The sequence below is a fragment of the Panthera leo genome, chromosome A1 (genome assembly GCF_018350215.1).
Source record: "Panthera leo isolate Ple1 chromosome A1, P.leo_Ple1_pat1.1, whole genome shotgun sequence".
Classification (NCBI taxonomy): domain Eukaryota; kingdom Metazoa; phylum Chordata; class Mammalia; order Carnivora; family Felidae; genus Panthera; species Panthera leo.
In genome coordinates this window covers 195,496,226-195,521,698 of record NC_056679.1, presented here as the reverse complement: position 1 = coordinate 195,521,698, position 25,473 = coordinate 195,496,226, and the positions used below count along the sequence as shown (strand labels likewise).

Genomic DNA, 25,473 nt, shown 5'->3' with positions numbered 1-25,473 from the left:
TAAAGACCTTTTTTAGAAAGATACAGAAATAAAGACGTATGTGTATGTGTGATCAGTACCTGTGCGTGTGTTTCCTAGCTCTGTCCTCTGAGAAAGCCTAAAGCCATGACATGACACTCCAGTGGCAACGAGCACACCCAGGGCCCAGATCTTGGTTTCTAAATGCCATTCTCTAATAAAAAGAAATAGGGTTCCTTAGAGAAGTGGTTCATTCCCAGGGCAGGGAAAATATAAGGAGAGCTTGGAGTATCTTGTGCCAGAAAGTAAGAAAGTGCTCGATAATAATTACATGAAGAAGGGTGTGTCTAACGGGCAAAAGAGACAACTCGAAAGAGCTTCCTGTGGCCAAAGCTGGAGCGATTTGAACAAAAATATACATCGCGACAGAACTGGATCATAGCCCAAAGAATAAAATAAATGCCCTGAGTCCATACTGGTAGAAAGGAACAGCTGAATAAATAGATAAGTGGGGGAGAAGGGGCAACTCTTCCTTACAGAAGAATTCCAATTACTGAGTATAGAGGGAATGAGAGAAATTCAAGATCTCTGTGAGAACACTATCGTCATAATGATCGCGGCAGGTGAGATCCACCAATGGATACGAAAATTAGTGAGAAGTGTAAAAAGAAACAGGACATTTGCACAGACTTAAAGTTTCTCCTCAAAAATAAGTCTTTGTTGGGGCACCTGGGTGGCTCAGTCGGTTAAGTCTCCATCTTTTGATTTTGGCTCAGGTCATGATCTCACAGTTTCATGGGTTCCAGCCCCATGTCAGGCTCTGTGCTATTCTGCAGAGCCTGCTTGGGATTTTCTCTCTCTCTCTCTCTCTCTCTCTCTCTCTCTCTCTCTCTCTCTGCCCCACCCTGGCTCGTGCTCTCTCTCTCTCAAAATAAATAGAAACTTAAAAAAATTATTTAAAAAAAGGATTTATTAACTACAAAGGGAAAATTAGCCCCTTTATTATGGAAAAACCAACACACGCCCCCTCAGCCAAGCAATCAGTGTTGACAGTAGTAAGATACACTGACATCACGTATCCTTGACATGATGCACCACGAAGGGCATGGTGTCACTCCCGGGGAAGCTTGCGCAAATCCACATCTCAATCCGATCACGAGAAAACATCAGTTAAACCCATACTGAGGCACATGTTACAAAATAACTGGCCAGCACAAGTCAGAAGTGCGGAACACAAGGTGCAGCTGGGAACTGTCACAGACTGGAAGAAACTAAGGACTGTGACACCCAAGTGCGGCGTGGGATCCTGGACTCCCAGCGCCAGCACAGAAAGTAAGAAAGACGATATGAGCGAGAAACTGGTGAAATCTGAACAAAGTCTGTAGTTTAGTTAATAGTGTTGTTTGTTTTTGAGTTTTGGTCATTGAACCGTGGTTATGTAACTTGATAAGGAGATACGGGGGATCGTCCGGACTACTTTTGCAATTGGTTTTTTGTAAATCTAAAGTTCTCTAGAAGTTAAAAAAAATTTTGTTTAAACAGGAAATGTGGAGGTGAAAGAGAATGAGCTTAGGAGTCCAGCAGTGGAGTACTGGGTCTACCTCCAAGGCCCTGCATGAGGCCAAGACCCACCCCCTCTCTGGGCCTTGGTACAAGGGAGATCAAGCCAGATGGGCTCTGCAGGCCCCAATCTCTGACACCCATGGGCTTGTCAGCATTTGTCCTGGGGTCGCTGCCCACATTCTCTCTATCCCCTGCCTTCCCGTGGCTCGTGGGGGCGGGGCCGGTCCCTGACTGCAGGACTAGTGAGGCTCAGGTGCCCCCTGCAGGCGAGCGCCTGCCAGCACACCACAGAACCCGGGAGGAAGGGCAGTGGGCTGGGGGAGCCCTCCAAGGACCGTCACCTTTAAGAAAGGCAAAAGATGGGCCTGCCCCTAGAAGCCTGCTGTGTCCTCACAGGACAAGGAGGAAGAGGGGACAGGGTCTCCTGGGGGGCACACAATCAACCTCCACAAAGAAGAGAAGAGTCGGGGGCACCTGGGTGGCTCAGTCCGTTAGGCGTCCCGACTCAGTTTCGGCTCAGGTCATGATCTCATGGTTGGTGAGTTCTCAGGCTTGGAGCTGTTGGTGTGGAGCCTGTTTGGGATTCTCTCTCTCCCTCTCTCTCTCTGCCCCTCTCTCAAAATAAATAAATAAACTTTAAAGAAGAAGAAGAAGAAGAAGAAGAAGAAGAAGAAGAAGAAGAAGGAGAAGAAGAAGAAAAGAATCAGCCCACATGGCTGCTGGCACCAAAGCTACCATTAAAAGCAACAGCTAGTGTCACTGTTTACCATGTGCCCAGCGCCACACCTACTTTACAGGTATCACCCTGAACCCTCCCGCCGTCCTCCGAGGTGGGTGTCACAGCCTCCATTTTACAGAAGAAGAAACTGAGGCCAGACGGTTGGTTTATGTCACTCAGTCACGGTGGCCGTGCTGGCATGAGGTGGAGCCAGCTCCAGGGCACATGCTCCACCGCGACCCATAACACATGCCTCCCATGGGGCCTTCGTCCCCAGCAGGGTGGTAAGAAGGGCTGGGCCTCTGGGGAGTCAAGTTAGATGAGCCGACATTAAAGGGCTTGGGAAAGCAAAGAGGCCTCTCCAGGGAATCCCACACCCGTGGTGGCTCAGGGAACCCACGGGGGATCAGGGGGCTCCACAAGTCACTTCCGCAAGGGGACGGCCAAGCAGGCTCTGCCCTGAGGGCTAAATGGAGGAAGGGAGGGGCTCCCTAGGCTGGAATTCAGAAGGCCATTTATCAGCGCATTTCCCTGAGGCACCCCGAGGCACCCCTCTGTCTGCCTGATGGCAGGTGATGCAGGGATCTTGATGACAGGAAGTCACATGACCTCTCCACACCTCCTACCACCGCTGTGTCATGGAGTAATAGTCCCGGCCCTGCCTAGCATACGTGTAGAGTGGAGATCCAAACAGGATGATGGATTTGCAAGCCCCAGGTAAATGCTACATTGCCACATAGTAGTGAGGAATTAAGTTATTAGGATAATTACTGCCTTTACATAGGTGTGGGTTTGTTAAAGATGTCAAATCCTGCCGCGCAGCCATTAAACCCTAGTAAGAAGGGGAAACGTGTCAGTAAAAAGTTGGGACTCAGCGCCACACCAAGGGGAAAGGTACACACTGGGCAAGGGAGGAGACTCAGCTTCTGCTCGGGAACTGGGCGTGAGGCACAGCTGAGAGCCGCGGCGGGAAGGGGCGCCGGGCCATGGCAATGTCAGGTAACCCCACTTCTGTCCAGGTCAGAGGCTCTAGGAAGCGATCCCAGGAGCTTAACAGAGTCCCCTGATGGGCCTTCTCAACCCAACACCCTAATTCTGCCAGGAATATCTGAGATGTTACACTGACTTTTGAGACCCACCCACAAGAGACCTTCACAAACTGGAACGTGTTTAGGGAATGTGCCCAAACTGAGCGAGGGACTCAGTACCACCTTCTGTGAGCCATGGCGGAAGGAAATGAAACTACGCAGCCTGGTGAGAAGGCCGGTGGGGGCCACGAGGCCACAGTCATGGCCAGCAGCCCAAGTGTGTGTCCCAGGGAATGGGATGTTCCGTGTGGCTAAAGGCAGAAGGAGGGCTAAGAAGTGGAAACTCCGGGACAGGTGGACTGTCAGGCCCAGCTAAGGAAAAGCCATCTAACGGGAACCCTGTAACAGTAGAACGGGCTATGGCAGGAAGTGGTGAGCTCACTGCAGGGGGCAACGGAGGCTAGACAGTGGCAATCCCAGATGCTGTGGAAGGAGTCTGTGACCACGTACCTGCTGCTGTCCGGCCACCCCCTTCTTGCCTGCGCCTTCCATCTTTGGGAAGCCCGGCTGCCCACAGGTATCCTCTTTGCCGCAGCTCATCAACAACCTCTTGAGCTCCATGTTTTCCTCCCTGGGTCGGAGGCAAACAGAGAGGTCACGTTGCCGGCCCTGTGTTAAGAAGCCTGGGGTTCTCAGACCTACTACTCATCACCTACTACTACAGCTGAGTTCTGGGGAAGAAGGGAGGACCCTGAAACCTGCCCTTGGATAGAACAAAAGAAGGCATCCTTAAGCCACTTTGCTGGCAATGTGGGCTTCTCTGGGAGTCTCCGATCATCAATCAACAGCAGGGTTTCCCAACTGTGGGAGGTCTGCAAACAGGAGAACTCCAGGATGTGTCCAAACCTGCATCAAATAACCCTGACCGCACTCTAGTGAGGAAGTTACACCCTTTCCAATCATCTTCAAACTTGTTGTGTAGAGCATGGGAACAATCTCAGCTGGTGCTGACAGGTCTTGAGCACTCCTCCAGGACTTGCCAGTCTCCCTTGTTCACAGGACAAGGGCAGGCTTCAGGCTCAGAGCTTTCAGTGGGTGGCGGCACTCTGCCAGGACTCACTAACACCCAACACCCTTCCGTGTTCGGTGTATTTGTTAGGGTTGTCTTCTATTTATTAAAGGTAATGGTGTTTTCCATGAACTCCAATGCAACTTTTCTTTATCATCATTTTAAGCGAAAACATTATTCAAATTGAAGCAAATTCTTAAATCAATAAGGTAGGTGATATAGGACATAATAAACGTGGTGATATGGATTCAGGTATGACTGAAGTAGGAAAAATATTTCTTTACGTTCTATTTGCCGGCTAAGTTTCCACGTAATAACAGAAGAAAAAAAAAAAAGAGAGAGAGAGAGAAGTAAAGTGGCTTTCCCAAGGTCACACAGCACGGACTTGCACTCTTGCTTTCTAGTCACGACTCATTCCTCCGACCTGGGGTTTCGGATCCATGGATGGAGTCATTACGGCTCTAAAACTCCCAACTGTTTGGCCGTCCAGAAGTAAATAAATATATGCTGCCTCAAAATGACACAACGGCTCAGTGGTTACATATGAGTCTCTCTGGGCCTCAGTCTCCCTCTGCACCATGAGGGGTCTGACCTGCATAACCTCAAAGGGCCCTTCACACTCGGACAATCAAGAGCAGTGTTTCTCAACTGTAGTCCTGGGTCTACCTACACCGTAATCACAGAAGCCCTTGGGAAAATGCCTAGGTCGGCTTCACATCCACTGAATCAGAATCTCAGCTGAGGAGGGAGGGGTGGGAGAGTGAAGCTGTAATGCCTTCCCTGACCCTCAGTGATCCTGAGGCACAGTGAAGTCTGAGACCAGGAGGCAAATGAGGGACCCCTGACTGTTGGCAGGAAAACAGCAGGACATGACGGTGGCCAGAAGAGGGCAGCAAAGTCCTGAGTCCTCTCCCCACAGCAGACTGGTGGTTGCTAACAACAAGCTAAGGGGGCAAGTTCCCAAGGAAGGAGTGCGATTTGTACAGACCCTCTTCTGAAGCTCTCAAGGCATTTTATAAAGGTACTAAAAGGGCCAGAAAGGAAACACCAAGGTACCCAAGGAAAAGGACCAAGACACCTGACATCCGAAGCCTCAGAGCCCTCAGCCTTCAGCCCGGAAATCGGTGCCATGTACTATCCCTCTCTTCCTGCCCACCTGAGTCCTCACTCCTGAGGAGTCTGGACTTACCGCAGCCTCTCGGCAGCCTGATCCCGCTGCTCCAGGCCCTTGTCCAGCTTGGCCTTCAGGGCCTCATTCTCCTTCCGAAGCTGCTCACACAGAGTCTGCAAGGCAGAGAGATAGATGGGGGCAAGGTGAGGGAAGGGTTGGACCCTAAATGCAACTTGATGATGGAGGACAGAGCCATGCCAGGTCCCAACACGCTACCCCCTTTGCATGGCCTCACCCAATCTGTCTCAGGACAGCTGAGAACCCAGGCGCTAGGCCCATGCAGGCTCCTCTATGCATCCTCTCCCTCCGGAGCCAGCCATGGGGATGCCTGACCAAGAAGCGGCCACAGGGCCTTCTGGTCTTCCTGGGCAGAGAGCTCCATCCCTCCTCCTCCCACACTGCTGTTCCTACAGCGGAGAACACTCCTGCCCCACAGCCTTCTCCCCGGCTCCCTTCTACTCCTGCTTTAGGTCTTAGTCTGAACATCACTTCCTCAGAGAAGTCCTCCCCGACTCCCAATCTCGGGTGAGTTAGGTCACCTCCATTATTATCCTTGGTCACCCTTGGTGCTTGTGACAATTACGGCCAAAGAACCACTCGTGTCATTGTTTCCTTAACGTCCACCCCCGACTCTGCCCGCGAGTCTGCGGGCTCCCGGAGGGCTGGGACCCCCCCCCCCCCCCCCACCCAGGACCTCAGCCCAGCTCAGCACTTAGCACGGTCAACACTAAACTCTGCTAAAGGAATGCACGACTGAATGACTGAATGGCCAAATGAACGAATGAACAGGGGAAGGGCTGAGTCCTAGGAGGCCCATGAGCTCAGTCAATCTGGAGAATGTAAGAGGCTGCCAGTGCTGTCCAATGGTAAGTTGGAAAACAGGGCACTCAGCCAAGACCTCAGCAATTTCTCAGGTGTGGCTCGGGCTTGCTTCACTGCTGAGACACAGTTCCCTCCTCTCCGGATGGGGACAACTGTTCCTTCTCTGCCTCCTTTACAGGGCTGCTCTGAGGACAAACAAGACCTCCAGGGTGCAAGTGCCCTGTGACCTGCCAGTCATGTGCTGATATCTGAGGCCTCCTGTTCGAAGCAGTGCAAGGGTGGGGTGGGGCATGGAAGATGGGCAGTTGGACTCAGGGCCCCGCAGACGGGGAGGGCAGGGAAGTGCCGACCGGTGACGTGATACCTCACGTCGGTACAAAGTTACCCACTTTCAGCAAATACTCAGTGAGCACCTAGTACGTGCCACGTCCATGGCTAGGTGCTCCTGCACTCGCTGCCTCCTTGGGGCCTCGCCGCTTCCCCAAAGCTGCGTAAGTCACCTGGCTCTGTTTTAAAAGTGAGTCATCGCAGGTGAAATAATTTGCATGAGGTTGCACAGCTGCTGAGAATCGCCGCTGGGACTGTGCTCCACGTGGCAGACCCTCAACTGGTGTCTCCCCGCTGTGCGGAGGGTGCTGGGGGGGGGCCGATGGTATTCACTGCATTCCGCCTGCTCCCTTCCATGTCCTTGTCCCGGGCTGTCTGTGACCATGTGATTACTTGTGGCCAATGAAAGTGAGTGGCAGCGCCCCGTGTCCACTTCTGGGCTGGCTCAGGCCCAATTCTTTGGTCTCTCCTGTGGCTGTGGCTGCCTTATACACCAGAGCGCACGAGATGGTGGGGTCTCTGTCAGCCTGGGCCCCTGAGTAAACCGAGCAGCAGAAACTAGCCCCTGCCACATGGAATCGGAGGGAAACTGTATGTCAGCCGAGGAGATTTCAGAGCTGTTTTGTTTCCACGGCAAAACCTAGCCCTTTCTGACTAACACAGGGGAGACCTGGGAAGGCTGCATGGAGGAGACAGCCTGGAAACGGAAGCTGGTAGGACATGAGGGATCCGAGGCCGAGAGAATGGAAAACCGCGGTGACTGGTTCCAAAGTCTAGCAGACGCCTTGCACCATACCTGGCTTTGACAATGTTTGTCGAGTGAACCAAGAAACAAATCAATGAATAATTGAGGAGGAATTGGATTAATGTGGCTCCACCCACAGGCTAGGCAAATACCCAGGATGCCCTGGCCAGAAACAAAACATCCTGCTCCTAGTCACTAAGGGAAGGCCAGGACAAGGATTCACGTGCTGTCTACCCTTCCAGTCCAGAGGGCAGTTTCCTCCCAGTCCCTGAGCACAAAACAGCTGATAGAGAGAGGCGGTCACAAAGGTCGTCCACTGCCATCAAAGGGAGCCAACAGAGCTTTCCTGTGAGGTCCTGTGATTCACTCACTCACTCAAAAATGCACATGTAGCACCTGTTAAGTGCTGAACACCGGGATACCTGACGAATATGGCAGACAAGGTACCTGCCCCCACCCCTTGTGAGACTTACACGCTAACAGGGAAAAAAATCAAACACAAAGTAAATAAGCCACGTCATAAGATAAAATTATTACAACCTATGATAAGAGCTAAGAAGGAAACACATACAGGAGCTCGCTATATAAAAAACGCCAAAGGCTGGCAGGACCCCCTTTGACGAGGCCTGGTATCATTCCCCATTTCGAAGCCAAAATGGTGGCACTCAGAGTGATCTTACTCCATGAACAGCCCCAGGTTTACCTCCCCGGAGCTCAGCTTTGACACCCCGAAACCCCTGCCATCAGAAGGGTGTCTCCCTCAGCCTGGCGCCCCCAGACCCTCACAGCATGTCACTCCCTTCAACATGTCCCTCCCTCAAGGTGGGATGGGAGTCCTGCCCTCTCCCTGGAGTTCTCTGCCCCTCACATCTCTCCTCACACCTGTCTCCAGCCTGGACGCCCCTCCTGCTCTTGTCAACCCAGCCCTTCCCAAGGTCACACACGGTAGACGTCCCCCCCCCCCCCCCCCAACTTCCATCAACTGGAATATCTTGAATGTCTGATGACATGAATTAGATCACAGACCAGTGACTGACCAGTGGCTGGCATGGTCTAGGAAGGAGACTTCAAGTTATGCCTTGTCACTAAGGTGGCAGGTGCTCTGATCCTCATCAAGCCCCAGTTTTGCCATCTGTGAATCCTTCCCTATCCAAGGTCCCTGAGGCTAAGATCCCCTGCCTAGTACGGATGATCAATCACCATGAAATTCCAACAGTGACCACTTGCTATGTTTGAGGCTGCTCTGGGTGCTTCATTAATACAGCCATCCCACGAGGAAGGCATTCCCCACTCCATGGTACTGATAGGGACAGTGCGGCACAGAGAGGGCAAGTGACCTGTCCACGGTCATACAGCAAAAAAGAAGTCACTACTGGAACCAAGGACCATTCTATTCCAAGGCCTAGCCTGGCCTAGGAATGAAAGCTGACTTCACTCCCAAGGCACAGGGAAAGTTGGGAAAGAAAGACTCCCTGGTGGGGAGGCAGGTTTGGATGATGGTTAAGAGCATGGGATTTAGAAAAGAACAGATTGAGGTTTGAATCAACCGTATCGCCCACTAACTGGGTGACCTTAGGCAAAATAATCACCTCTCCAGGGCTGCACCCCCATCCGTGAAGTGGGGGTAATGATGTTACCACCACAGGGGGCAGGGACAATAACATATACAGGCTGGCCTCTGTTCCTTCCCCCCACCCCACATGTGAAGACCAGAGGCAGGGCTGCTGCTGACCTGCCCACATCCACGCCCCGAGGGTATCCCCAACCATGAAATTTGCATTGCCCACCCACATTTTCCAATTTCCTTCCTCTTCCTCCTGCCTTCCCACAACTTCCTCACTTTGCTCACTACCCTGAACAATAAGCCCAGAGTCAGTCCCCAACATTGCCCTTAGACATGCCTGTGGTACCCCTGGATCCCTGAGAAGAGCTGGAGGAGGGGGGGAGGGGGGAGGCACACCTGCCATCCCCGGCAGCCCTCCCACCTGCTGGCCTCACCTGGAGGATGGAGGTGCGCTGCTCGTTCTTGTGCACCTTGGACGCCAGCCGGTTGAACTCGAGGGCCATGCGACCCAGGTGGGTGAAGAGCTGGCTGTGGTCCGGCTCCTCGGCACACACGCTCAGGGTGGTCTCCAGGCGCTGCAGGTGCAGCATCAGGTTGGTGTCCTCGTGGGGCAGGGGGCCCAACTCCTGGCGGGAGGGAAGGGACACTGACCACTCTTCACCGGGGGCTGAGTAGGCACCGCCGACCATTCTCCCTCTGCTTCCCCGTGCCTCGTGACTCAGTTTCCCCTCTGATCCCAGCTAGCCCAGGGAAATTCTCTAGTTACACAGGTTCCCTGTCTGGGGCTGACTCACGGGGCAGGACCTGGGGCTCCCAGGCCACAGGCGGGCTTACCAGCAGCACAGTCACCTTCCTCCCACACTCCGGGCCTCGCTGAGCACCTGTGGGTAAACCACTTGTCCACCAGGTCTCAGAATTCTCACCTCCTAAGTGCACACACACTCCCTCCTTCCCTTCTATCTCATAGGGTTCTTATGAAGGTGAACTGACTTATGAAAGCTACAAGCCCAGGAAAGTGGTGTCGCTCCATGTCACTGCTTCTTCAGCTTGGGGACTCCTGACCAGGAAGCCATGCAGGGACCAAAACTGTCCCACTTCTATGTCTATGTGTGTCTTCTGGGGAATGGTCCAAGCATTCATCAACTTCTTAGAGGACCCAAGAGTCAAAACAGGTTAAGAACCATTGCTCTAGATAGCGCAAAGAACCCCAATCTAGTAGAGTGTGTAAGAAATGAAGCACACTGTGGGCACGACAGTCGAATCTCAATAACCAATCAGTCTCTTTCTCTCTCTTAAGCCACCTCTCCTCTGTCTAGAACTTTCTTACCACAGATAGTGCCTCAGTTACACCAATACTGTGCCCAAGGATCCTTATAGGCACCTTACAGCTCACTGCATTGAGCCCAGCTCCCCTGCCAGGTATCTGAGTCCCCACCTTCCCCTGCCTGAGCCTCCGTGTACCAGGCTTCGGTCCCACAGTGTCCTCCCTGCTCATCCTTCCTGGCCCTGTCCACATTTCCGCTCCTCTAGCAGCCTCCCCTAAACGTTCATGGAAGTCATGGACATCAGAGCTACAGGGGAACCTCTCAGGGCTCAGGCTGGGAAATCATGGGATGGGGAGAAGGAACTCGCCCAAAGTTGCCCAGCAAGTCAGTGGCAGAGCCAGGACTGAACTTTGGCTTCCTGGCTCTCGATCCAGTGCTCTGCCACACTGAACTCCTTTGTCTCTGCATTGCGCAGCGCTAGAAATGCCCTACAGCCACAGCGTGGTGCTCAGTGAATGCCTACGTAATATTGTTAGCACCTTATTCTAACAGGAGATAATGTTGCTTCTTCAATTCTGCATTCATTCCCCCCACTGCCTCTTCCCACAAAGGATTTGAGGCGGTGAATGCCGCTCTATTTAAGGCTCATGAATGGCTTCATCCCTCCGGTTTCTCCAACCAGTCTGTAAGCTCCCAGGCTGGCTTGGCTTGGCTTGGCTTGGCACGGAATAGGCACATGGTGGGACTAAGGAGGAACTTATTAACAAGATGAAAGTACTGGTCCAAGGTCACAGACTGAACTACTCTCTGAGCAGCGGGGTCTCACCTCCTGAGCCAGCATCTCAGAGCCTTCAGGCATAGGGCAAGACAGGGGGCAAAAGTTCCCAGGAGACAATATACGGAGCCTTTCTACTACTCAGACCTGCCAGATACGGTGAGGAGCCACTTGTCACTGAAGGCATGCTAGCGTAAGCTGAATGACCACTTGATGGGGACCTTGCACTGGGGACTGACAGACACAACATGAACTAAAGAGCAACATCTGTCCCCTAGGCCTTGGTGAGTTGAGGAAACAGGACATCAAGGTGAAGAGTTAGGCCACTTACTGTCTTATTACCACCACCAAAACCAAATCTCAAAGTGGAGAGGGAGGGCGAAGGAGGAAAGGACAGGGCTTTAAGACTTTTGGAGAATATTCCAGACCTTTTGCCATGGTTCTCCAAGAAGTCTGCCATTTTAAGAGAGAGCAGAGGAGGACATAGGTGGAATAAAAGCAGCAGGCAGGGTAAGGTATAGAAAGAGTATGCTGGGTAGACACCCCAGAGTTAGAGGAGTGTGTATGTGTGTGTGTGTGTGTGTGTACATGTATGCCCTGAGGGGAAGCCTGGGAGGAACAGAGGGCCTGCACAAAAGGGTAAATCACCTGCCTTAAGCTGCTCTGGGCTTCTCCGACCCCTTCTACTCCAGCCAGGCTAGGAGCCCACAGGCCCCAAAGCTGAGTCATAGTGTGTAGAGGCACCCCCCGACAAGGCAGAGACCAGCAGGGCTGGCAACATGCCCAGGCTTTCTCAATGGTCGGTGTCTGTATGGCCCAAGTCGGGGAAGTCACCAGCCAGGAATTTGCATATGTGAGCGAGAAGCACCCCTTGCCCTGGCCCCTCGTGTATCCCCAGGTAACTCCAGGGTGCCCAAGGGATCTCAGTGGATCCTGTGCCTCTCAGCCAGGGCTGGGTGACTGAAACAGAGAGACATGGGACGTGCTGGGGACCTGCCATCCACTCACCATTGTGTTTCTGGCTTGGCCACCACTCGCCGGTGGAGAATTCTGCTCCTCGGCGGGGACCACTTCAAATTCAGACGAGGTGCCCTGTGCAGAAAGGGAGTTAGGGACTGCCCGAGAGAAAGACACCTCACCCCTCCGCTGGGGCCTCGAGACTGAGAGCAGCAATTCAGCTGGGCAGCCCCTCCATGCAGAGGCTGAGCTCACAGGGCGGAACCACGTGACTTCATGTGAGACCACAGAGAATGATTCTCAACAGGTCTGCCCACACCCCACTGTGTGATCTGAGGTCACTTTCCCCTGAGGCGAGTTTCCTCATCTGTAAAACAGGGATGTTGGACTAGTGACCTTGAACGGCTAGCACTTTACAAACGCAGTCTCTTTCGAAGGCCGTGCACTTTTAAAATGTTCTCACAGACTCCATTATTTCTCAAAGCAACCCACAGAGGGCTCAGAGGGTTATATCCCCTTTGGACAGATGAGGAAACGGGAGAGCATACGGTTAGTTAATGCAAAAGCAGGGACTGAACCCAAGGACTGCAAGTCCAACACTCTTCCTGTGGCATCAGAGCGATCTCCCAGGCCCAGGTGTCTCTAGTTGGTCGCCCAGAGAACACAGATAGCATTTAGCATGGCCACCACCAAGGCAGTCCTGTGCCAGCCTTGCCAACCCAGTCCCAGAGATCCCAGAGGAGTGGTCTGATCTGCAGTAAGTCCTAAGGATGCATCAACAAATTTGGAGACACTTTTACAGGATTTGCCTGAATCCTTGGGTGGCCAAGGACTTCGGGACTTCTCACACCTCTCGGCCATGCTGAGTAGAATGTACCGGTTGTGCAACCAGTGGATAGGCTGATAGTTCCTCTCAACCAGGAACTGACTCTGGGATTGCTACCAAACCTGGTCTCCAAAGCCTGTTCCAGACTTGCCTCATCTCAGGAACAGGCAGATACGTAGAAGGATCTCTACTCAGCTTCAGCTGAGCCTCGTGGTCTCTAAGAACCCTGCTCTGGATCTCAGCTCTGCTCTAGAAAGTCTCCCTTTCACCTCCATTTCCTCAGAAACACTCTTCTCTCTCTCGACCCCATCCGTGGGATGAAGACACTGAACAATATGACCATGTGGCTCCCTTCCAGGCCTAGGATACCAAGAAAAACTTCTCAAGGCAAATATGGAGAAGACACCTTCTGAGGCCCCTGTGAGAATCTGAGTTCCATGTCACATCTGTCTGTTTTCCCAGCACTGTACCCGGCCGACACACGCTTGGCATTATACAACTCAGTAAATGAGAGGAATGCCCTGTGCATACGAGAGTCTTCCTGATAAGTTTTCACCATGGCCTTCGTTTGAAAATGGGGAAATCAAGCCCCCAGAGAGACAGAGATCAACTTGCCCAATGTCTCCTAGCAAGTCAGAACCCAAGTTCCTTGACTTTAATCCTCTCTCGTCAAGTTCTTGTATCTGCCAATGAGCACCTGAGGTCCAGGCAACTTTCAGCCATGACTCCAAATGTAACTTACACTGGATGGAGGTTTTTGGACCGGCTCTGCCTTGTTGCTGGGGTGTGCAGGGTCAGCAGGGGCTGCTGGGACATCTGCCTCCTTTCCTGGAGAATTGAGAACACATGGATAAGCAGCAGGAAAAAGGGGAAAGCCCAGATACCATGCCCTCGCGGACAGCCCCAGCCAGGAGAGTTCTACCCAAGTCTGGGAAAATGAGAGGTGGTCCTGCCAGGGCCAGGCAGCCTGGGAAAATGACTGGAATGATGGGGACAGAACCTGGGCAGAGAGACTATCTTCTTTGGACTTGCTGGGAAAATCCCAAGGTGGCCACTGCTCCTCGCTACCCGGGACCTGCCTCAATGATACCAAGGGAGACACTTTACAATTAACAAAGTACTTTTATATTTGTCATCTCAGCCAATTCTCATGACAGCTCTGTATCTCCAATTTGAAGGAAGGAAACTGAGGCCTGGAAAGGTCACCAGATGGCCCACAGTCACGCAATCAGCAGCTGCACCTCTCACTCAGGGCGTGGGCCTGGCACCAAGCTGGGACTCAGAAATCGCTGCTGAACAGACAAGAGGCTGGAAATGCCCTCTGACGGCAGCACAGTGGACTCTGGGATCATCACTCTCCTCCATTTGTCCATTCAGCAAATGTAACCACAGCCGATGGAAGGCTCGCATACTGGCCTAGGCCAAGACTGTAGGTAGGCGGCAGCACAAGGCACTTGAGCCCCATGTGTGGGGGCCTTTTCTTCCCTTGCCCCGGACCTTGCCCCGTACTCAGAGACATGCTGAGGGATGCGTGGTGACCACACACAGGACCGCAACCCTCCCTCACAGGTGACGTGTTCCTTTAACAGGCAGTGTGTGTGCCTTACGTTTGAGGTACACTGCAGCAAGCTAACAGGAAATCCAGATTCTTCCGTGGGCCCCAGTGGTAAATGGAAAAAGTGGGGCCAGACCAGAGAGCTGTTGGTTCATGTGCCAAGTCTGAGTGACCCGAAGTAGCTGTCTGGAACGCTAGGCCTGGCACGCGGGAGCTGCTCGTTAAAGATCTGCTGACTAAATACGCTGATAGAGATCCTGAGGCCACATCTCAGGTGCAGTGTGTTGTTGTGATCCATCGCTAATGTCTGCCAGGGCCTCAGGAGTGCTGAGTCACCAGCCATTTTTACACAGAATTATTTTCAAGTCCCTTCCAAGTCTGACCTTCTCAGGGATGCTGTAGACAAAACATGACTAGGAGGATGGTCTGGGGCCCAAGGATAAATGGAGGAGATGTGGGTTTCTGAATGAGGAGGGAGACACTGTTAAGGGTCTAAAGGCTTCGGAGTCTGTTGAACGCCCGAAAACAACCCCGGCCCCCCGGTACCTGTGAGCTCAGCCAAGTGGTCAAAGGAGGCCAAAGAGGGAGATGGCGGTGGCAGCAGCTCGCTGTCCTTGACCAGCTCCTCGGCCTTCTGCCGCAGCCTAGATGCTTCCATCTGGGACTCTTCCAAAAGCTCCCCTGGGGAGATGATGGGCATAGGAGGAGCAAAGGAGTTACTCAGCTCAGTGCACCGGTTCTCCCGTCCCCATGCCCCTAAGCCTGCTTTTGCGTGGCTTCTGATGCTGCGGGTCCTGGGCTGCATTCCCACTGTTGCCTTGTGGGCTGAATGTGACACACCTCATTCCAGCCCCTAGGCATAAATGGGCCGGGTAAAGAAGGGGCCTCACAATCAGGGAGAACAGAGTAGAGGGGAATCTAGAACAAACTCTTGACCTCCTGGCACCGTCTGTCCTCCTGCCCCACTCCGGCCATTCCTGGCCAGGGGCTCTCAGACTGCCCGTCATGGTACCTGCGGCTACCCACAGCCTACAACCACCCTGGTCAGGGGCTGCCTGAAGGGAGGAGGCCCTTGATAATACCACCACCCCTCTCGGCCTCGGTTTTCCTTCTCCTACAAGTGGAGAATGGGAAACTCCACTCCCCCTTCCCTAAGCTGCCATTCCAAGCAGAGATTTGCCAAGCAAGGATTCAGCATTTAGAAAATCAGGCACATGAGCTCACCCCCAAAGCCTCAGGCCAGAGAAGATGGCAGCAAAGCAAAGAGTTTTAGGGGCGTAGAGGAAAGAGACTCCTCTGGACAGGGTATCAATGAATCCTTCGCATGACTGGTTCAGTCACGTGGAGGTAAGCGGACTTGCTCCAGGCAATGGGGACAGCTTGGGCAAAAGCCAGGAAAGGAGAAATCAAGGGACCTATTCCCGCTTTGCTTCAAGCCAAGCTCAGCTCCCTGCTCCAACACTTGGGGGCCATGCCCTCGTTGCCCCAGTGATGCCAGCTCTCCTATATCTGGTGCTTCTGGAAGACGAGGCCATTCTGTTTCCATGTCCCCAAACTGGGCCTTCTAGCTCCTCCCCCACCTCCATGCCTCCTTCTAGGTCCCTCAGGTATTCTGAGTCCTGTCATCAGAAGGAGCTGGGGTGCTGGGGTGCTGGGGAATCAGGGCTGGGAATGCTGCCATCATGCTACAGAAGTGCACAAAGACACAGCTGTGGGACAGGAGCCAATGCTGGGCCAGGAGGGACAGAGGGATGACTTGGGTGGGGGCATATGCCAGCTGGCATTGCAGGCTGCAGGGAGGAGGCTTGCAGGGAGAGCGCAGGGTCTGTTTTACCTAACATCTTTATCCCTTGCATTTTTTCCTTCAGTCGGGAATTCTCCTCCACTAGGCGCTCAAAAGCTGCGGAAGCCTCTCCTGGAGGCACGCCGCCCCCAGGGTCGTAGATCCGGTATGGTCCTCTCCCTTCCATGAGGGTGGCTCCACCCCTGCCGTGGTGCCCACTTGGCTGTAAGGACAACAGCAGTATATCAGGGGGCAGGCCAGGCCACTGAGGCATCCTAGTCAATCAATGCCCCCAGAAGGCAGTCCCATAACCCAGAAAAGAACACAGCACTTGAAGCTGGTCTGGTCACAGCACAGCAGAGCAAGACAGTCACCTCCTTTGATCTGGACGCTGTGTCTCTATTAAGAGACACCCAAGAGTGGCATCAGTTTCTTTGGGCAGCCTCACTGTGCAGCTGGTTCATTTGGAACAGTAATCCACCATTGAGTACAAGAAAGAGCAAGGGACTTGGGAGTCAAAAAGCCTGAGCTCACGTCCTGTTGGTAGGGTCCAGAAGGACAGGGACCTTGCATTATGGCAGCCCCAGCGCCCAGCTCGGTAGAGCTATAAAGTGAATGTCCAGTGAACACTTAATGACTGAACAAACGGTCTAGCCATTAACTCACTGTGGGATTGTGGGTAGTCCCCTCCCCTCTCTGAGGGGAAATGAGAGTCTTCCACTAAATCAGTGATCTTTACGGTAAAACAAATGGGCCCTCAGGGATAAGCAAGTCAATCCAATCCAAAGTTTCACTCATATGTACGTTACCTTTTCTAAAAGAAAGAAGAAGGAGAAACCCTGACTAATATTTAATACACTCAATTGACACTGTCACCCTTTTCCTTCAGTCTCATATCATGTATGGTCTGTCCCTTGCAGTTCTAGTGAACAGATAAATTTTCCACCAAACGACTCTCTACTTGTGCAGCAAGGGTTTTGCATCAATCTGTTCAAGTAAGTTCATCTGCTTTATTCATTGGAAACTGCCCTGCAAAGTGATTGGAGAAGCCTAGTTCTGGAACTTAGCAGAGAAACTTCTTTCTTCCTTCCAGTCATTCATTCATTCATTCATTCATTCAGCAATTATTAATTGAGCATCTACTCTGTGTTGGGTACCAGTCTGGGCACTGGGAAATTATCAGCAAATAAAACAGACAAACAAATCCCTCAGGAAGCTCACATTCTAGTGGTCAAGACAGACAGACAGCTCGATGATAGGTGGATAAACATGGTATTAGGGGTGATTAAAACATCTATGGACAACAATTAAGCAGGGAAATATGAGGCAGGGAACTTACTTTTAAGTGGAGTTGTCAGGAAAGGCCTCACAGAGAAGGAGGCATTTGAGCAAAGACCCGAAGGAGGTGAGGGAACTAGCCAGGCAGGTTACCTGAGGGAAGAATATTCTAGGCAGAGAGAATAGTTAAGGGCAAAGGCCCCGAGGCTGAGAAGGGGATCCAGCTTCCAGCCCTGCAAAGGGCTTGCCACCCAGAAAGAGTTCCGAAGGGCAGGCTCCACTGGAGACCTCAGAAGGACTTGGGGCCCCAAAACCTCCTTCCCAAGATCATCACCCCCAGGGCAGGAATCCTCAAAGGCCCTTTGAGCACCCACACAGGGCTCACTGAAAGAAAAGGGTGAGCAAGTGCTAATAATGACAGCCCCATTCATTAATCATCTACTCGCCAGGCACTGCATTCACCGCTTCGGGTACATTATCTCAGGTAAGCTGTGCACCAACCCTAAGATACCAGCTAAATTATCCTCATTGCATAAGGGAGGCTCTGTGAGGTTAAGTACCGAAGCCAGGATTACGTGGCCAGCACATGAGAGCCAAGATGCAAACCCAGCCTTGCCTAGGAAAGCGAGTTAAATTAACCCCCTGCTACACTGGCATACAAACTCCCATTTAAGACTCAGCCCCAAGGGCCAGACAGCGAGTTCCAGTCTGTGGGGTAACACCTGCCGAGCTGTCAGGTACCCTCTGGGCTGTTTCCCCCGCCTTGCAGCACAAGAAGTAATAAGCATTTTGACCAGAGGGTCCATATCACCACAGAATGGCATGGGCCAGAAAGAAAAAGAGAGTTCTGGTGAGTGGGACCCCTCCCCCAAAGACTGACAAACAGAAGATGAACATGTACTTCGAGAGGCACCCACGCCCTGCTGGGCCCCACAGATGCAAAGGACGGCTGCCCACACACCCGACACAAAAGTCATCACTGAGTTTAGGGGGGACTTGTTTTCAACGTGAAAGGTCAAGGTTATACAGCAGAGCATTAAAGCACCGACGTGTTCCCCGAACTACGGAGATGGCATGGGGAAGGCACTTAGCACAGTGACTGGTGTTTAGCAAGGTGCTCAAAAATGTTGGTAGACATGGTGGGGGAGTCCTTCCTCTGCACTCCCCACTCTCCTCACGTGCCTCTCCGGCCAAATACTTACCACCCTGTATGCAACGTATGTGACTGGTGTAAGCATTTGTGCATTTGACTGAGAACTTTCCGGAGGCTGTCACCAGCCTAGGTCTGGCACCACCCACCCATGGAAGGTGGGCCATGATTGAGAGCTGAATAGAGTTCACATATGGGAGGACTGAAGGCTTGGAAGAGGCTTGTAGCCACTTTTGGTGATAAGTGGCCCCATGTGTCCTGGGTCCTGCTCACCACTCTACACTCACCCTAAACGGAACTCGCGGCTGACATTCCATGATGACTTGGGTATGGCATCCGGCTTGCCCAGTAGACCAGGAGCTCTATGAGAGCAGGGGTCAAGTCCACCTTGTCTACCAGCGTATCTTCAAAGTGGTCCACAATAGAGCCTCAGTAAGTGTCTAATCAGAGCAGAGAGAGCCTGTGACCTGCCTCTGCCTCCTGAGAAGCCAACTGAAAACATCCCAAGAGCCTGGCTGTGACCCGCCACCGACCAGCGGCACTAGGATGGCCACATGCTTCTTTTTTTTTTTTTAATGTTTATTTATTTTTGAGAGAGACAGAGACAAAATGCGAGTGGGTTAGGGGCAGACAGGGAGGGAGACACAGCATCCGAAGCAGGCTCCAGGCTCCGAGCTGTCAGCACAAAGCCCGACACAGGGCTTGAACTCACGAGCTGTGAGATCATGACCTGAGCTGAAGTCAGATGCTTAACTGACTGAACCACCCAGGCGCCCCGAGATGGCCACATACTTCTGAGACCAGGGCCGGCACAACCATGCTCCTTTAGGGATGCCCGGATGTCAGGCGAAGTGACAGAGCAGGATATGGGATACAGGAACTGAAACCTCATCTCCGTGTCCTCCAAACTGCATGACACTCAGTGTTGGGGAGCCGACACAGAAGAGGGTTCAGGGAAGCCAAGGAAGGAGCAAGCAGGCTATTCTCCCGACTCCAGCCTCGCAGGCAGCGCCCGGGGGCAGGGCGAGCAAACAGGCTGCGGGGCAGGAGGCCAACGGAGCCCACACACAACAGCCCGATGTGAGAAAACCCTCTCTGGAGGTGAGGGGAGCCACCCAGGGGAGGGCCTGGACTTCTGGAGGGAAGAAACGCAATAAGAGAAATGGGGAATTTCCACATCCTGCTGACCTCACGCCCAGATGGTCAGCGGCAGTTCCAGGGTGACTGCCGGGTAGATGGGAACTCTCTTCCTGTCACTGTGGTTTCTGTAACCTTTCCTGAAGAGGGGAATCATTCCCAGGATGACGGAGCTGGAAGGGAATCTCCAAGGCGACTGGCATGACCCAGGGGTCCTCTGAGGGAGGGGCTGCACCCCTCTCCTGTCTCCCATAGGCAGCCACCTAGTCTTCCCTGGTCACAGACGGCACAGTGTGTGTGGAGGGGCAAGGGGGGACAGGCCCCAGCCCCTGCGAGGGGCAGCACCGAGGCCAGCGCTGAAGCTTCCTGGACATCGGCTCACCTGACTCTCCCTCACAGTATGAGGACAGCGAGTCAGGGCCCAGAACGTGAAGACCAAGGTCACTCAGCAAGATGGAGCTGGAACCAGAAGGTCCTTGCTCTCGATCTCGAGTCTGCCCGCTGCCCTCGCCCTCCGTTTCCCCTCCCGAGCTAAGATCCCACTGCAAAGCAGAGACCCCGCCCCATGTTCTTATAGGACCTGGTAGAATCCACGTCCATCCGGGCCTGGTGCCAGCAGCTACAGAAGAGCAAGTGCCACACCAGCAGTGCAACACCAACCCCCGCCTTCTGAACACAGAAACAGCCGGGAACGAAGTGGCAACCGCTCAGACCTCTGTCCTAAGCAAGAGCTCAGCTGAGGGGTGCCCTGGGCTCCCACAGCCGGCCCCAATAGCCTGGGAGTACCCGCTGGGGGTACCAGAAGGTCCCATCTGGGGCAGAAAGGGGCCCAGATAGATGGGAGGCCAGGCGGCAACCACAGAGTGTGAGGATGGAAAAGATGCTGTTGAACCTGAAGCAGCCCCAAAGAGGAGGACATGGTGTGACGAGGTGACAGAAGAAGAGCCAAGTGGGTGTGGTGGGGAGGGGGGGGGGGCAGAAGTGTGGGCTCAAATCACAGCCTCCATCTGAGAAGAAAAGAACTGAAAGAGGTTGGACTTGGAATTGAACTTGCATTCCAGCTCCTGCACCCAAGTGTTCTGGCCCATCTGAGACTGTCTTGTGATGAGCCGTGGGCTGGTTCCAGGAGGGGGCTCCCAGGCCCTCCAAATGACACGAGCTTGCATAACCTGTAACGTGTGCAGAACACCTAGCAGTGCCCCACGCTTTGTTTTTCCATCTGATTGTCACAACAGCCGTGGGAAGATGACAGGGCTGATGTCTATTTGCCAGATGAGGAAACTGAGGCCCCTGGGGAACTTTAATAAGCTCAAGCTAAGGCTGCTGGGCACTGGCTGCATACTGCGGGAAGTGAAGTTCTCCCTGCCCCCGAGGGAAAAGCCTGAGTGGATCTCTGGTACCTGGAGTCAGGAGGTCCCAGGTAGCCAATGGCCACATCCCCAGGCGGAGGCAGGGGCTGCCAGGGATGCCAGTGTGAAGGGGCAACAGAGGGCCGAAGGGAAGGGGTCTCTAGGAAGGAAGGCACAGGACAGAAAGTCAGAAGGTGCTAGCATCTACTCTGCTGCCCACTTTCATGGCCATAGGCAAGCCTGCCCACTCTCTGCACGCCGGGTCCTCGTGTGCACAGGGAGGAGCCTGGACTAGAGAGAAACATGGTGATGTCGTAGGGCGGGCCTAAGGATCAACCAAGACCCAAGCCCCGGGAGCCAGCAGCAAGGCAAGGAAAGAGAGGGGGCCCAACACACCGGAGGTAGCACAGCTGTGGAGTCAGGAAGAAAGGGTCCCGATACAGGGCGTGGGTGATGCAGGTGAGGCACACAGCGTGTAATACTGAAAGGGGTGCTCGAGTGCAAGCACGGGACCCGGAGCAGGAGCCCCCCTCAGGTGCGGCACCAGGGGGCGTCACCTGTGCTGACCCCTCCCGAGTCCCAGCTCTGTCTACCCCTGCAGGCTGTGTGCCCCTTCTGAGCCTCAGCTGCCTCTGTTGCACAACAGGAATAACAAGAGAACCCACCTGCTGTCAGACTAAAGAAATTAATCGCAAACATATATGTACAGTTGGAAGGGAGTTCTCACTTTCTACTTCATACTTCCTGGTTACTTGATTTACTCAACAAGAAACATTCATTTTATAATAAAATTTCCAAAGTAATTATGATGTGTGTATAGCACCTAGTTAAGTGCCTGGCACGCAGTGGGTTCTTAGTAAAAGGTTGGGGCAGCCCCATAACTCCAGCCCACTGATTTAGGGCCAAGTCTCCCCCACTCCCATATACCCCCCCTTTTAACGGAGTTTTTACGTTCCTCTGCCGGCTCGGTAAGCTAGGTCGTGACACCACTGAATTTCTGGTAACTGCAAAAAAAATCGTTGAGCACGACACTGGTACAACCACAGCTAATGGAGACGCAGCTCTGAAAAGCCGAAGGTACCACACTCACCAAAGACTGCGAAGCATCTAAGCCTCCCTTTCCTCAACTGTAAATGGAAATATCCTCCAACCCTCCCCCCCACCACACCCCCACCGCCCGGGATGAGAGGAAGTCATGAAAGCACCTTGCAAAGTAAAGCAAACATCTCTTTGTGTTCGTACTTTATGATGATCTCCAGTCCTCCCCACCCATTTCACCATCAGGGAAACTATGGACCCAGGGCCATCCATCAAAGAGCAAGCTGTGCCCTCTTGATGACCATCAGCAGGACACAGCACCTACTTTAGAGGGCGTGTACTTGGGAGCACGCCCTGGCATCCTTGTCAGTGAGGACTTAATGCACTCTTTGCAACAATTCGGTAATCAAGAGGCTGCATGTAAAAACAAGGAACTGGGCCCAGAAGTCATGGGATCGAGGCAACGTCCACCAGAGCAAACATCTTCCCCTCGCTGGGCTTCAGTTTCCTAAAAAGAGGGGCCTGTATCTGCAACACTAGCAATAACATAAGGGATTGACTAGACAATCTTTAAGGCCCCTTCTAGTTCTGATATTCCAGAACTTACAATTTATCATTGCCCCTTTCTGTAACTGTCTGACCTTGAGAAGGCTGCTCTCCTCAGCTCCAATCCCTCCTAATTCCCAAGTGGATTCCCCTGAACCAAGAGTCTTCCCACAAGTGCTATCAGAGTGCCTCTGCCGCCCCCAAGAGCAGTCAGAGAGCCCCAAATGATGTCTGCAGCCCTTCGCTGGGTCCTCCCTGCCTCCCTAGCATGCACCCAGGCTCCAGTCCAGCTTGAGGACTGTGTCCCTCAAACACAGCACACATCTCCTCTGTGTCCTTCTTCTTCCCGTCCCCTGTGCTGCCTCCCCCACAGAGGGAGCCCCACTGGCTCCACTCAGCCTCCAAGATGCAGGCTCCCCATCATGAGCCTGGGGACAAGACCGTGGACCAGAACCATCATCTGGCTGGCACCACTGCAAAAGGAGGAGAAGGAGCATCTGACGCAAGCTGGGAGAGGACCTGGCAGTTAAGTGCTACCATATGCCAGGCACGGGGCTGTATCATTATGCACACTGCTTCATTTTCTCCTCACCATAGAGATGAAAACTGTCCCTGTTTTCCAGCAAGGAAACCAATCTTCTCAGCTAGATAGTGTTATCTCTATTTTTCAGGTAAGGAAGCCAACTCAGAGAGGTTAAGTCACTTGCCTAAAAACACATAGCTGGTGAGTGGCAGAACAAATAATCCAGGCTCAATCTGTCAGACTCCAACACTGGGTGCCCTTTCCACTGGCCCGTACCGCCTGAGAGACAAGGGGCTGAGGCACAGTGGGAGGAAACCAGTCCTGCCGTCTGGCTATCTGGAACATGCTCCCCAGTTCCCAGCACCTGCCTCCATGCATCTCTAATTTTGTATACAACCAGGCCCCAGTCTGCCCTTGATCACCTGCAGTCACCAGGGCTTAGAATCTCAGGCTGGAAGGAAGCTCAGGGGAAATTCAGTCCTGTACTTATCCAGTCCCCAGGGGAGCCAAGGGACTCCAGATGACCATCTTAGGGACCCAACTTCCTCCCTAAGGACCCTCCCCTGGGTAACCAACACTGGCTGTGGTTAGACTACTCCCAGTTCGACTTCTACCAGCCCTCACTTTACCCTCTGGGGTCCTCTAGAATAAGGAACAAGATGCCCCTCTTCTCCAGTTCAGCCCTGCAGAGATTTGGAACCTACAGCATTCTCTTGAAGCTGATTAGACCCCGTTCCCTGTGCTGTTCCTTGAGGGACTGGCTTCTAGACCCCTCCCCCTATCTACCTCCCTCAACCCTCTACCACTACCCTATCCGTAGCTGGTCCTGAAATTGGACACAACACTCCAGGTGTGGTTTACCTGACCAAACAGAAGAACTTTCACCTCCACCTTTTTAGGTATTGTGTTTCTCTTGATACAGCCTTGTGTACTTTTGTTTTTCTTGTAGCTGGGTCACCCACAGCGTGGAATGTTGTTTCTCAATGACGTCAACACCTGCTTGTACGCCTGATCAGCTGAGAACAAAGTTCTCATAGAAAAATAACGCTTGAAGTTTCAATCATCTACAGGACCAGAGGTAACTGACTATATCAGTAATCCTCTGTCTAAGAATCCAGAAATTTTTGCGTCACTGCCCACAGGAGCTGAACAAAAATGTGCACTGCCACATGCTTTGTAACTGCGAAATGTCCTAAACGTCCACCAGGGAGGCACTGGTTTTATAAACCCTGGTGCATTCACTCGCTGGAATACTATGCAGTCATCAAAAAGAACGGGGCAGACTGATGTGCAATGACATCAAAACATGTCCATAAAATATCGTTAGGGATAAAAAGCAAAGTATAATACTATTTTTGTATTTCTTTTTAAAGTTTATTTATTTTTTTTAGTAATTCCTACACCCAGTGTGGGGCTCCAACTTACGAACCTGAGATCAAGAGTTGTATGTTCTTCTGGCTGAGCCAGCCAGGCACTCCAGGATACCACTTTAAAAAAACCCCACATACAACTGCATGTGTGTCTATATGTACGTACATGTACGTGTAGATACACAGACATGTACACGTCTATGTACATACATGTGTGTAAAATCTTAAATCACATAGAAAAAGGTTTGGAAAGATGCACACCAAGCTGCTGTAGCAGCTCTAGAGAGGGACTTGGGATAGGGACTAGAAACAAAAGAAACTTTTATTTTACCTATAAAACTGAAACTCTTTTCAAGGGAAATCTAGTCCTGTTCTATTTTAAAAATACAGTCGGGGAGCACCTGGGTGGCTCAGTAGGTTGAGCGTCTGACTCTTGATTTCGACTCAGGTCATGATCCTAGGATCATGGGATTGAGCCCCACGTCGGGCTCTGTGCTGAGTGTGGAGCCTGCTTAGGATTTTCTGTCTCTCTTTCTCTTTCTCCACCCTCCCCCCCCCACCATGTGCACGTGCACACTCTCTCTATACATAAAAAAATAAAAATACAGTGGGGATAGGGAAAGGGAAAAAGAAGGAGAAAGAAGACATCTTTCTTTTTTTTAATTTTTTAAAAATGTTTATTCATTTTTGAAGGAGAGAGAGAGAGAGACAAAGCGTCAGCAGGGGAGGGGCAGAGAGAGAGGGAGACACAGAATCCGAAGCAGGCTCCAGACTACAAGCTGTCAGCACAGAGCCTGATGCGGGGCTCGAACTCACAAGCTGTGAGATCATGACCTGAGCTGAAGTCGGAAGCTTAACTGACTGAGCCACCCAGGTGCCCTGAAAGAAGATATCTTTCATTTTTTACTTTATGCCTTTTGTATTGCTTTAGTTCTGGGGAATTTTCCTCTGATGAG

General features: G+C 52.5%; 1 protein-coding gene across 6 annotated transcripts in view; it reads right to left on the bottom strand.

Moving 5' to 3' along the window:
• Window positions 1–25,473, bottom strand: part of TNIP1 (TNFAIP3 interacting protein 1) — a 52,766-nt gene that overhangs the window by 14,658 nt on the left and 12,635 nt on the right. For 3 of the 6 annotated variants that reach the window (XM_042948854.1, XM_042948847.1, XM_042948864.1), the window contains exons 2-8: window positions 16,178–16,349; window positions 14,890–15,024; window positions 13,531–13,616; window positions 12,014–12,097; window positions 9,400–9,591; window positions 5,526–5,620; window positions 3,778–3,898 (exon numbers count right to left, since the gene is read on the bottom strand). In XM_042948854.1, the coding sequence (XP_042804788.1) occupies window positions 3,778–3,898; window positions 5,526–5,620; window positions 9,400–9,591; window positions 12,014–12,097; window positions 13,531–13,616; window positions 14,890–15,024; window positions 16,178–16,313 (849 nt within the window). In that variant the 5' untranslated portion in view covers window positions 16,314–16,349. The remainder of the gene's footprint in view (window positions 1–3,777; window positions 3,899–5,525; window positions 5,621–9,399; window positions 9,592–12,013; window positions 12,098–13,530; window positions 13,617–14,889; window positions 15,025–16,177; window positions 16,350–25,473) is intronic. The other 3 variants (XM_042948882.1, XM_042948893.1, XM_042948872.1) reach the window with 2 other exon arrangements.